This window comes from Parus major, chromosome 3, assembly GCF_001522545.3.
Source record: "Parus major isolate Abel chromosome 3, Parus_major1.1, whole genome shotgun sequence".
NCBI classification, from domain to species: Eukaryota; Metazoa; Chordata; class Aves; order Passeriformes; family Paridae; genus Parus; species Parus major.
The window spans coordinates 107,603,225-107,616,086 of NC_031770.1; the positions used below are offsets into that span (position 1 = coordinate 107,603,225).

At 41.3% G+C, this 12,862-nt stretch overlaps 1 protein-coding gene across 2 annotated transcripts in view; it reads left to right on the forward strand.

Annotated features, from left to right (window-relative positions):
* Positions 1-9,408, forward strand: part of CLIC5 (chloride intracellular channel 5) — a 72,001-nt gene extending 62,593 nt beyond the window's left edge. For both annotated transcript variants that reach the window (XM_033513100.1, XM_015622905.3), the window contains exons 5-6: positions 2,554-2,735; positions 4,965-9,408. In XM_033513100.1, coding sequence (XP_033368991.1) covers positions 2,554-2,735; positions 4,965-5,132 — 350 coding nt within the window. In that variant the 3' untranslated portion in view covers positions 5,133-9,408. The remainder of the gene's footprint in view (positions 1-2,553; positions 2,736-4,964) is intronic.
* Positions 9,409-12,862: the final 3,454 nt, after the last annotated feature.

The following is a 12,862-nucleotide window of genomic DNA, read 5'->3' on the forward strand; positions in this document are numbered from 1 at the left end:
TTGGGACAGCCATGACGCACTTTGATAGAGCAATGAGAGGAAAAAAAAACCCCAAAACCTAATAAGTTCCAGAAAAGCTACGTAAACACACCTCACCTGCTGCTGCTGTCTCTAGGCGTGCACCTGGCTGATCCCATGGACTAGCACAAAGCATCAAACATCCTTCTGACACTGGAATATTGCTCAGATGACTTGGAGAACCAACAATCCCACTGAGTGAAGGGAATACTGAAAGTGGTCAGTGTTGAGCCAGTTCTCTAAAACCCAGATGAGCAAAATTGGATGAAATCACAGTAATTCAAGTCTGTTGGCTCTGCATGAACACACTGAGCACAGTCTGAGGCTGACCAAGAGAAGCAGAACTGTCTATTCAACAGGTATTACAGGTCAAACCAAAAAGAGATTGCTAAATCCTTTGAGTGCTGCCACACTCCACAGTTCCTACCCTCCTGTGGAAGTTGTGAGGCAAAGGACAGCTGCAGGCGATTAAAGGCACCACTGCCAGCATCTGACAGCAGAATGTCAGTGTCAAAATTCAATTTGAATTGATTAAATGAGGGATGGCAACACTTTTGTTTTATGGATGGCAGCACTTCAGTCATTTTAGATGCTCTGCTTTCAGAAATAAAATTCCTTCCCTCCCCGCTATGTTTGTGGGGGTGTTTTCAGTTGGATCACAGTCATTTCTCCAGTCAATCAATTAAGCCAGGGTTTGCCACTGTGTCTCAAAATCAGCCACAAAAGAGCTGGTGTGGTTCCCTGGTGCTGGGCCAAGAGACTTCAGTGGGAGCAAGGCATCAAGCAGCTCAATCTGACTTCCACTGCTGGCACAGGTTTAATGGATGTTAGGGCAGCAGAGAAATCATGTTCTGTGGTGTTCAACTCCTGCTCTCTCAGTGGCCCTGGACGTGCTGCCTTTCTCCCTGTGCCAAAAGCACAGGGACAGCTGACAACAGAGCCTGTGGAGTTACCTGTGCCAGCAAGGCTCTCTGTGAAGGCTGATTGCTGCAGCCCTTTTGAGCACCTGTTGTGGTCCATAAATATCTTTGGGACCACAGAATCATAGAATGGTTTGGGTTGGAAAAGACCTTAAAGACCATCTAGTTGCAAATCCCCTGCCATGGACACTTCCCACGATCCCAGGTTGCTCCAAGCCCTGGCCTTGAGCACTGGCAGGGATGGGGCTGCAGTTTCTCTGGGAAACCTGTTCCAGTGCCTCACTATTTCACAGTAAAGAATTTGTTGCACATAATTAGCCCAATTTTGCTTGTTTCAGTTTGAACCCATTGGTTCTTGCACATTATCTCCATAGGCCTTGTAGTGCTATACCACCTGAGTAACTCTCCCCTAAGTTCAGTGGCAGTAAGTTACTCAGAGATATAAGATTTTACAGTTTTAGGCCATTAATACTGACTCCAGGCCACATCTGCTGCAGGTATAAATCACTGCAGGTAATTTTCACCAGCTGAAATTCTGGCCTTAAGCCCATGAGTCATGTTGTTATTTTTCACATTGTAAATTCTTGCTGTTTCTTATTTATGTTGCTTTAGCACTTTGGGGCACTTGTGGGGGACCAGGACTCCATCATGCTTTCCACCCTTCAAACAGAAACACGAAAGACCCTTCTTTGCCCCGAGTGTTTGCAGTTTAAGTAACGCACAAACCTGCACCGTTATTCAGTGTTTTGTAAGTGCATTTTTGCCAGAAAGCTTCTCTGTTGTCCTGGCAGTGAAACATCAGAACACAAATTTGTTGCCTGGGTTGCAGAGTTTGCACTCTGTGGTAGAGGTCTATGTGGCATTTGAAGACTGGAATTTGTTGGAGCCAGCAGCAGTGGGGGACATGATCCTCAGTAACTGAGCTAAGAGGTCTGGAGTCCCCTCTGTTGTGAGACTATTTGAGATCTCTCCAAAAGAGCATTTGCAGCCAAGCTGAACCTGAGTTAAATGGGCATTTTTAACACTGGCTAATATCTCGTCTCATTTGTAGCATATCTTTCAGCTCTATGGGGCTCTGGTTAGCATCTTTGGAATTACTGCTATTGCCTTTAATTACTCTGCAAGGGTGTTGAAAGAAGCAAAACTAAGACTTGATTGGGCTGAAGCAATGCTAGAAAATTCTGTATCATTCCAGTCCAATGTGGCTGGTTAGAAAAATGAAGGAGTGGTGTACAGGGTTCCAGTTCCTGTGTGATGGCTTTCAACAGGCAAGAAGAATATCATAGGCAATATGTGGTTTTTTGGTGTATCATCTTGACAAGCTGTTTTTTCCTTCTGTGATCTCTTCCACTGCTTTTTGTTTTTTGTCAGGAGAAGACATGGTACAGCAAGGTCCCTGTATTTCTTTTCCCACTGCAGGATGAGCTTTATCCTCAGGCAGATGTACTTTGCTGGGCTACTCTGCCATTGAATTGTGTTGGCTTTGGAGCACAAATTAACAAAGAAATTGGTTCTTGGCTTTTTTCCTAGACACTACTGTAGCCATAGACAATGAACATTTATAAACAATTCTTATCCTGCTCTAATCACTTATTCTTTACCTTTTTTGGCAAAGCACTTGAAAGGGGCTTGGTGAAGGCTCTGAAGAAGCTGGATGACTACCTGAGAACTCCCCTGCCAGAGGAGATTGATGCAGACAGCACTGAAGAGGAGAAAGTGTCTAAACGCAAGTTTCTGGATGGAGATGACCTGACACTTGCTGACTGCAACCTTCTGCCCAAACTTCACGTTGTCAAGGTAAAATATGATATGAGATGGTCAAAGAAGCCTTGCTCTGACAGCTGAGCTCCAAAGCCAACATGCATTTCAGCAGAGAGTTCTTAAGGCCTAGAAGAGCAGTTTGAAATTCAGTTCTGCTCATCAATGTTTCCTACAGGTTAAATAAAGGAACTTTATACCTAGTTCATGGGAAAACTATCCCATCACTTCTTAGTGGTGAAGACAGTACTAAATTCTAGGTGCCTTGTCTCCTTATTTTTACCCTGCTGCAAGTAACAGCAGTTTTTTGTATTAATTAGTTCCTAATGCCCTTAAGAAACATGTCAAAACGTTAGTCAGTTCCCACCCATTTGTAACTTAAGAGCAGCAATCCATCTCTTTGGGGAATATTTATTCCATCTGGTATTTCACACAGAGAATTTAACAAATCATAATCATTGCAGAGGTCCAGGATTTAAGATGTACTACAGTTTCTGGTATAGTGCAAATCATGTACATCATCTTGACTTCTAAATGTTGCATTTATTTAATTTATCAGATGACATGTTTCTTTAGAGTAACGCAAGTACCTGGCAGACCTTGGCAAGTGAGTGAGCTAGGAATTAAAGCCAAGTCATGCATCTAATTTGGCTCTGTGAGCCAAAACATAAACTGAGCCTGGGAGCTGACTGCACACATGCAAAATGAAAAAAAAAATAAAAATTGAAAAAGCACATAAGTCACCAGGTAAGAAATGTGATAATATCCTCACAGGTCTATTGCTTATCCTGGCTCATCTTCATTGCCAACATTGGAGTCAGACAATGCAAAATAAATGTGTGGCCCCTCACTGGTTCTTGTCTTCTAGGGATGAAATGAAAGATGTAAAAAAGAGAACTAAATTTTTTCTCAGACAAGCATAGCTATAGCATATTGCCTGAAAAGCATTTAACAGATAGAAGAAAAGGATAAATTATATTTTCATGTTATGGAAGATGTGTGCTGGAAATTTTGAAAATGTTGACTTAAGTTGCTGAGCAGGTTTTATCTTCCCCATATGCGTGTGAAGCACTGTGGAAGGCAAGAATGCTTAATTAAATGCAGTTTAGGACAGGATTTGGACTTGCATATACCAAGTGGATCCTGGTAATAAAAACAAATCACAGTCATTTCTGGGAACATGACTGTCCTAAGAAATCTGAGATGGAAAACAGCTCTACCATGTGCTTTAAAAATAAAGGGGAACTCTGTGGCACATATGTATGTAATTTATGCCCAGGAACAATTTTATACTGTCAGAACAATTAGAGATTAGAAGCACTCATTAAATTAGCTAATCCATCCCTTCCTATCAGATAGTTCTCTCTGTCACCACAGGCTTATTTTATATGGTATATTCCTACAGGGAAACTGAAATATCCCAATACAGCAAGGTACTTAACTAACTAACTAGCTTTAAGTACAGATTAATCCCATTGACTTCAATGGGACAGTACAGGTGCTTAAAATTAAGTATGCACTTAAATATTTTCCTGAATAAGGGCCTGAGTGTTTTTAGAAATCAAAAATTTACCTTGATAGACAATTTCCTAGTCTAACAAGTCTTGAAATAACTATTTTCTCTCTCAGTTTTCCCCAATGCCTCTGTTTCTAATATATGCTAAAGCATCTTGGTTTCCTAATCATGGTACCCATACCACCCTGAATTTTTCCTTTTCATGAGCACAGATAGAGCCTTACAACTGCTGTAGGTGGTTGCATCCTCTGACACCATTTGCCAGGCAAAATATATTACATATATTAAAAATATAATACAATATATATATAATAAAGTTAAATTTAATAATTAATATGAAAAAATGTTATAATCATTACTAATGCCTTTCTCTTAAATCTGTCTCACTTTTTATGATTCAGCCCCTTCTTATGTGGTGTCTCAGCTTTAAGGGATGTACTTAAGACTTGTAAAAAAAACAAACCCCAAAACCCCAATATAGTAAAATCAATGAACTTCAAGTGCCATAAAAGTTGAAATTTGGTCACAGTGCCAGCTCATAGCTTTAAAGTGTCCTTAGGCCAAGCAGCAGACTTGCAAGTTAGGGGACAACCAGGAGTCACTTCTCAGGCTTTTCTGTAATAAATCCCTGATTCTCCAAACATTCCCCTCATTTGCTATTAATTATATGTCAGCAGAGAGCAAGAAGCTCCCTAAGAAGGAGATACATCCCCGGTGGGATGCTTTTTTCACGTGTTTTATCTTTGCTTTAGATTGTTGCAAAGAAATACCGCAACTTCGAGTTCCCAGCGGAGATGACGGGGCTGTGGCGGTACCTGAAGAACGCGTACACGAGGGATGAGTTCACCAACACCTGTGCAGCAGACAAAGAAATCGAGCAAGCCTACGCAGATGTGGCCAAGAGGCTCAGCAAGTCGTAACTGCCCCCAGCCATGGCTCAGTATCCCCTTTCACAGACTCTGCTCCTTGTTGCCTTAAGATGTACTTTATCCTTATGCTGTCTGGTTGGCATCTTTATGACTTCACCTGCTCCAAGTGTGTTGGGCAGGGACAAATCTGCCTCTCCCTGGAGAAAAGAGAAGGCAGCTGTAGTGGGGGGGTGGGGGGTGGATACCCTTTGAGGTCTAACCCAAGATCTGGCTCAACTAGTATTATTTGCAATCAGTATTGGAAATGAGTCCACTTGACTAGTTTCTTGTTCTGTGTTGGGGGTACATCATGACCTGTATTCTTTAGAGTTTTAAAAATAGCTGAAATTTCAGGTGAGAGAGTTAGGAATACACAGGTTCCTCTCTAGGTTATTTCAAGGACGCTTTTTCCCTCAGTTCTATTAAGATCCTTGAGGCATGAACAAAATAGAAGAGAGAAAGAGGGGAAAAATAGGAGTTTGACCCTAAAGCAGAAGTGCTCTTAGCAGTTATATTTAAATAAACTCTCTGAAAGCATCTTCTGTCTTAGCAGGCCCGGGAGTTTATAGGGTATTTATTTTTAACTTGGCGCAAGAGGGGGAAGCCTGAGTGAATATGTCAGACTTGCAGATGCTACTCTGCATAAAATTTGCATGGTGTTGTTGGATCCGAATGTTTTAAGCAAAAGAGAGTGAAAGAGCAATTGAGCAGACAGCCCTTGGAAGAGCAGGGCCTGTGCCAAAATGCCCAGTGGATCTGCTGGTTGGTAGAGACAGACAGACAGCAGTAACAGGGGCAGCAGATTGACTCCAGCACCCACAGAGGGAATTGGCACAGCAAACCAAACCACGTAGGATATTGTCGTCTTGACTGTAAGGTTGCCAGTTCCTTTATAATTGCTATCTTGGGAAACTTGGATCAGCAGTGGGAAGCTGTCGCTGCACATGGATTCCAGGCAGGGGAAGCGCTTTCGTCGCCTTGGGCTCCAGATGGGTCACTTTCAAGTGCTCATCATCTCACCCCAGGAGGAGTTTGCTGTGAGAGCCTCAAAGAGGGCAGGCTGGCACAGTGAGAGGCACATTTCCAGACAGGAATTCAGCAAGTGTTTTCTAGCAGAAATCCATGCATGATGCCTCAATCCTGCTCATCCAGGCTTTACCCATCCAGGTTCCACAATTCTGAATTAGGCTTTTTTTTCTAAACATGATTATTTTGCTCTGTCTGCAGGGCCTGCTTGGCACATCTGCTTTACACTGGTGATTATTTGCACGTTTCTTCAGCAAATTCAGAATGGCAGCTCTTTCACTTGAAACTCATGTGCCCCAGTATGCACAGGAGAGCGCGTGGTTTGTGGGTTTCAGTTTGTGGGGGGATTTATTGCTGTTTTAAAAGATAAAATAAAGCTGAGCTGTAACCTGATGTGGCTCCCCTTCTGATCAGAGCTGCTAAAGCTGCACTGATTTGAGGGGAACCCCAAGCTGGTAAGCTGTGACCAAGGGGAACCTCACAGCAAACTTGTTTGCAGCCAGAGAGCTGCAAAAGTGGAACAACATCGAAAGCCAGGCTCTGCCATGTGATGCTGATGACAATCTGAGACCATCCTTTCGCTTTAGGGGTTAATTCCACTTCTCACACTAATCCAGCTGGGAGCAGAATGTTGCTCATTGACTGAAGGGAGTTTGTGGTTGACTATTGTTTCACATGCAATGGTCAATTTGTTCTGAACTTTCAAAACCTTGGAAGAAAATCCATGAACTCCCAAGTCTTCTCCTAGAATGAGCTATTTTAGCAGTGGCTAGACTGGAGGGCAAAGGCTTGCACTCTTTAAAATATTGCTGAGAAATCAGCTGGCTCAGAGAACACTAATAGCAGCCAGAAGAATCTGATGAGATTAGAAGTATCTGCACAAGCACATGTGGCTTGTTAAAAACATTTCTTCATGAGATTGGAATTATTGTGATATTATTTTCTTTTTTTTTTTTTTTCCTTTTTAAGAAATCTGCCAATTATTTATTTATTTATTTATCTTAATTGACTCAATCCTTTCTTTCTGTCTTTCTGGTATTTGTTTACCTGGTATTTGTTTATCCTGGCCAACACTTGGGCCAGGATAGGTCGGTCAGTTTAGAAAAGTGTTATTAGCAAAGCTCTCCAAGTTTGTTCCTAGAGAAAATTCTTCTATCTGATCAATGGTCCTGGGGATTTTTTATTCTCAGTATGATCCTGTCAATCAACAGAAACTACATTTTTCTCAGTTGCCTTTTCCCAGGCTTGCACTTCAATCAGTTGCTTTCCTTAGTCACAGTTGCTGCATTTGAATAAAAGACACAGAAGCAGATGCAGATTCTTGCTCTCTTATATATTATTATTTACGTCCTAAAAGAAGACTGTCCCAACATGCAGCAGATCTCAGGTGAACCAGGGTCTGCCCTGATTTCCATCTCAAAATCATCACCATTTTGCTGAATCTCATTCTGAAATTCTCTTATATATTTGTCTCTATTTTTCATAGAAGAGGGACAAATCACAATCAGCTGATTTCTGTGACATAAAATTGCATCTGTTTTAAAAATATTATGTTTAAAAATGATTTGGCTTATATAAAAAAGAAAATTATCTATAAATGCAATGTGCTTTTTCTAAGATGATTTTCATGTTCTTAAAATCTTCTTAAGATTTCATAATAAAATCTAAAAGTCCCCAGGCTAATTTCCTTTCAATTAACTGCAACAATATTTCCTTAAATATCTTCATTTTTCATACAGTACTCTAAAATAGATAAAATATAATGATGGATATGAGAAATTAGAGAAAAATTGATCAGCTTTCATCTATAGTGCTGGTTCTGTTTAAATTGAAGTCTCACTCTGCATCCTAACTTTGCATTTTACTCATAACTCCATTATAGGCTGATCCAAGATCATGGACAGGTTCAGGCATTCCCTGACCTTTGTTTGGGTTTGAGATCCAAGCTCATGTTTTCAGATCTTTAACTTTCACTCACCTTTGTGCTTCTTGGCTTTATCCATTGCCAGAAGCAGGAAATACTGGAAATCCTACATAGAGAAGTGTTTTGCTAAGATTTTGAGCTCAGTTCTCAAGGCTCAGGATCCATCACCAACGAGATTCTAAAGGGCTCCAGACTCTTTTAGGCAGAATATTTTTGGTGACCTTCCATTGTATTTAGAATTATAAGTAGTAAATATTAATCATACAGGATTGTATATCTACATTGGCAAAGCAGCATTTATGAAAAGAATCTAAGTGACAAGACAGACATTGCAGATTTACAATAACTTTGTTCATAAATTTTTTTGCAAGATGTAAAGAAAGACATAGTGCAGAGAGGGAAGAAGCCAACAATGTGGATTTAATAATCTACATTTCAGAAATGCAGACCAAATGTCTGTGAAGATGTCCATTTCATCCAAACATTTCTTAGATATATATTTCAAAGCTCCCTGCTCAGTCAATCCAACACTTCATTCATATTGGAACCAATATTGATTTTTCTTCTATTAGCAGTGGTATGGGAGTTTTTGAGGACCCCATAGGTTAGTTCCCCTTATTCTCTGTTAGAACTGTTTGAATTGCCAAGAGGTCATTTTACAGCACAGGTAGGACTAAAGAATATCTGTTTAAAGTCTATTCATCAAACCAGGCCTTCTGAGAAACATTTTTTCCTATAGATATCACATAATGATACTGCTTTATCAGATCTAGTGTGGAATATAGAACTACAGGTTACTCCTCTGGTTGCTGCAGGTGAAAAGGCACTGCTAGAGAGAATGACAGTCTATAGAACAAAGAAAATGGACAACTTTGTTTCCTACAAGAAAGTTCAGCTGAATTGCACATAGCATGAATTTTAAATATATATTTATTTTATGTTAACTCCTAAACACCTTTCTCCCTCTCTTGTCACCTCCAAGCTAGCCATGACCATTTCCTCAGTGATAAGCAGCAGGATCCTTGTGGATGGGCACAGGGGACACTGTTTTAGTGTAGCCCTTCCATCTGATGGGATGAAGGCCCCTGTCTGCATCATCTGAGTTTGGCTAAAATTTAGACAGTGGAAGCCACACTTCTGTAAAACCAGAAGCACATGGAAACATTATTTTTTTAAAAAATTAATTGGTGTTTTAAAGAAAAAATGCCCCCTAAGTCTTGTGTCCTCCTTCACATGTATTCTTTTAAGCATCAGGAAATTTGCCTTTGTTTATAAATTTTCTAAATGTATTCATTATTCTTGAATTGTTTTTGATATTAAGAAACATTTTTCCAGTAAGATTTTGCCTCTCTGGTGAATCTTTCATATCTTCATTAATTCTCATGTCTGCAATGAGTTAGTAATTCCAGAGGAGGCAGGAAAGCTGTGAGGTTTATGAGGTTTATACTTGTTGAGAAGTTGAAGGAGGTAATGATTTTATTATTGATTTTTTTTTTTTTTATTTTTTTTTTTTGAGAAAACAGCATTAAAATAATTTTAAAAATTGCGTCTTTTCATCTGGGATACTTTAACCAAGAGTGATAGGCTGTTTAGTCTGGACTGTGAATTTCAGCATAGACATCAGCAAGGCAGCATGTTAAAAATAGCTTTTCCTAGGGGTTTCTCTCAGGTAGTAGACATGTACCCTCTGAGTCACAAATTTCCCATTTCCTGCTTTCAGGAGGGCTGTGCTGGTTTGGACACTGAACTACAACAGCCCACTCAGTGCTCAGCAGTGAAAAGAGGAGTCCTGCTCCCTTTTCTTCCAGCTCATGTGTAGGGAATGCAGAGAGCATTAAGCTGCTTTATTTCCTTGTCCCACATTCCAAACAACACTCGGCCCCAGAAAGGCCCAGAAACCCCATCCAATGTTCTTTTCCAAAGCTTGATATGTCCATTTTTTCAACACATGACATAAAAGCCCGAAGAACTCCATGTAAGCCCTCAGGAGCTCCCCACACAGGACTCAGCAGCCTCTCAGAGACCACCACAGCAATCATCTTATTCCCCTGTTGCCCCAAATCATTGCCTGTCACCATGTACTGGAGAGATGCTAATCCTGAAAACGCTCCCAAGGATGTGTTTGAATGTGGTGTATTTGAGCTGTGCTCATCAGCTAAGCAGCTCTGAATGGTGGCATTGTCACAGCTCAGCGGGTCGAGCCTCTGCTGCCAAGGGGACCCACCACACGCTGGAGGAGCTGAAACTGCTGCACCAGTGATGGTGCAACCATGATGAAAGGTTTGAGGGCCACCTTTCCTCCTGCCTGGCTCCCTGGCTGAGGTGTTAGAGCTCAGCTGGAGCCATGATCCAGCGCTAATGAGCATTTCTAGCTTGCACATGTGAATAGGGACTACTGATGTGTTTAATGTTAAACATGTGCTTGCTTGCCTGCCTGCCTGGAGAGGAGCCTAAAAGCCATGACAGAAAAGCCTATATTAATGAAGGGAATTATTATTCTCTTCCCTTTGAAATCTGGTGGCAGAATTCCCAGTGGGGGAATTCCCAATAGGAATTCCCAGTAAAGCCAAAGGTGGCACAAGCATGAAGATGTTTCCAGTGCAGGGAGAACAGAGAGCACTCAGGGAGAAAAGGAGGCAGAGGTGCTATAAAGCTTCTTAGTGCAGAAGAAGGACACCAGGTGGTAACTGCAGGGACATGAGCAGTGCTGCCAGGCTCTGTTCTGGTCCCATGGGGGTTCAGAGTGGAGCAGGGACCAGGCAGTGCAATGCCAAGACATGTTCCACTCTATCTCCAGCCACACTCCCTGTGCTGGTATCCCACAGCACAACGATGCCTCCATTGTGTCTGCCTCACTCTTATTATGAAGTGGCTTGTCTAAAGAAAACTAAGAAGGGTGGGGGAATTTATTATTTTTTTATGTATACATGGAGTAAAAACAATCTAAATATGCTTTAATGGTTCTCAACATGATACTGTCAATTCTCACCACAGGGTGGAATTTGTTGGTGGAAATTAAATTAAATTAAATTAAAACAGAAAAGCTTGGCTATTGCTAATGGGTACTACTGGGAGCCCTAAAAGCAGTTTGCAGTGTAAAACCATTACAGGAGTGAACATCCTTTAATTCCCAGAATTGCTTGGGTTTCACAGGGTCATTTTAGCCTATTCTGCTGCACTGCTGAGAAGTTGCTCTTTCCCTGTCTCTCTAGATCTATAAACTCTGAAGAATTTGGGAAATGGCTACGGGCACCAAATTAGTCTTTTTCACTCCTTTTTTTTCCCCTCCTTCATTAAATTAACTACTTTCATTTGGAAATAAGCAATAAGTAAGTAGAATTTGCAAACAGCAGATTTCTCTACTCTTTCATTAAGAAAGTTTTTAAGTGCTTTCAGGAAATGAGAGGTTATCCCCAGCTTTGTGAGTAAACCATGGTGTAAAATACAAGTGGGATTCTGATTAAATTATTGAAGCAGAAAGATTGCAGCTTTTTTTAAGGAGCATGCTTCAGAGTAAATGAACAGAATATTCCAGATACTGCAACAGGGTCTTCAGCTCTAGTTTCTGGTTTGGGTTTTTGGGGTCTGTGTTTGTTTTTTGGTTTTAAATTACCTATTCTACAATATAAAAACTCTATATAAATATACATATATATTCAGAGTATTTATCTACATTATTTATTTCAATAATGCTGTGAAGTTTGTTGGGCTAGAAAGCGGCATAAAGAGGAAAACTTACACTTTTGAAAGGGCACTATTATTTCTGTGTCTTTGATTTGGTTCCCACTGGAATAAACAAGAACCACACCATTAGTTGTGTGGAAGCAGGATCTCAACTTCACAGACCCGAAAGTTTGGCAGTCCCTTGGAGGACAAGGTAATTGGCTGTGCAGCAATCCGAGCCTTGCAGTGGGCACAGCGCGTTTTGAAGGCGTTCAGAGCCGTCCTTGGGCGAGGGCGTGATGCTTGCAAAGGACCCCAGTGAATCCCCCGCTGTTTTAAAACGAGATTAAGCCATCATGGGATGTGGACTGGCTAACCCCAAACCAGACACATTCGCCTGCAGCGCAGCCGCTAAATTGGTCTGACATCAGGAACCGCAGTGAAGGAGCTTGGCCTCAGAAGTGAGTCAAAGCAGCATCTTTGTCACCAGTCATTTTCTATTTATAATGACACAGATCTATTTTATAATCACGGGGAGGCACAACAGGAGTGTGCTTTGTTCTGCCTAAATCGCATTTCTCGTGCGGGTGCGTTTAAACACAGCCCTTGGCCCCTTGCCCCACACCACACACACCCAGGGCGGGCAGCTCTGGCACAACAATGCACACCCTGTCGTGCTTGAATGAGCAAAGCCTCCAGTGCTGGAGCAATAAACTCCTTCTAAATGGCTTAAAAATGTTCCCTTAAGTGCACCGAGCTGCCCTGCTGCTGCCTCACTTCTCATTTCCAATGCTGTTCTGTTTCTAAGCCTTGTGTTTCAAAGAAACCAGGAGTGTGTTTTGTTGTTTAGTGGTGGAAATTGCTGGACATTAATAACTGTAAGAATTTGGGGTGAAAAACTCCACTCCCCAGCCCAGCCCTCTTTCCTGGTGCAAACCTGACAGCTTTTACTCCTGTGTTTTCACAGGCTATGAACAAATTCCCAATAGCTGCTTGGTTTGGTTCCTGGAGAATGGGGTCCTCATCTGTGCAAACTCTCACAGCTATGATGGTAACCCCTCTTTGCTTCCTTTTGTCTTTTTCTTTTTCTTTTTCTTTTTCTTTTTCTTTTTCTTTTTCTTTTTCTTTT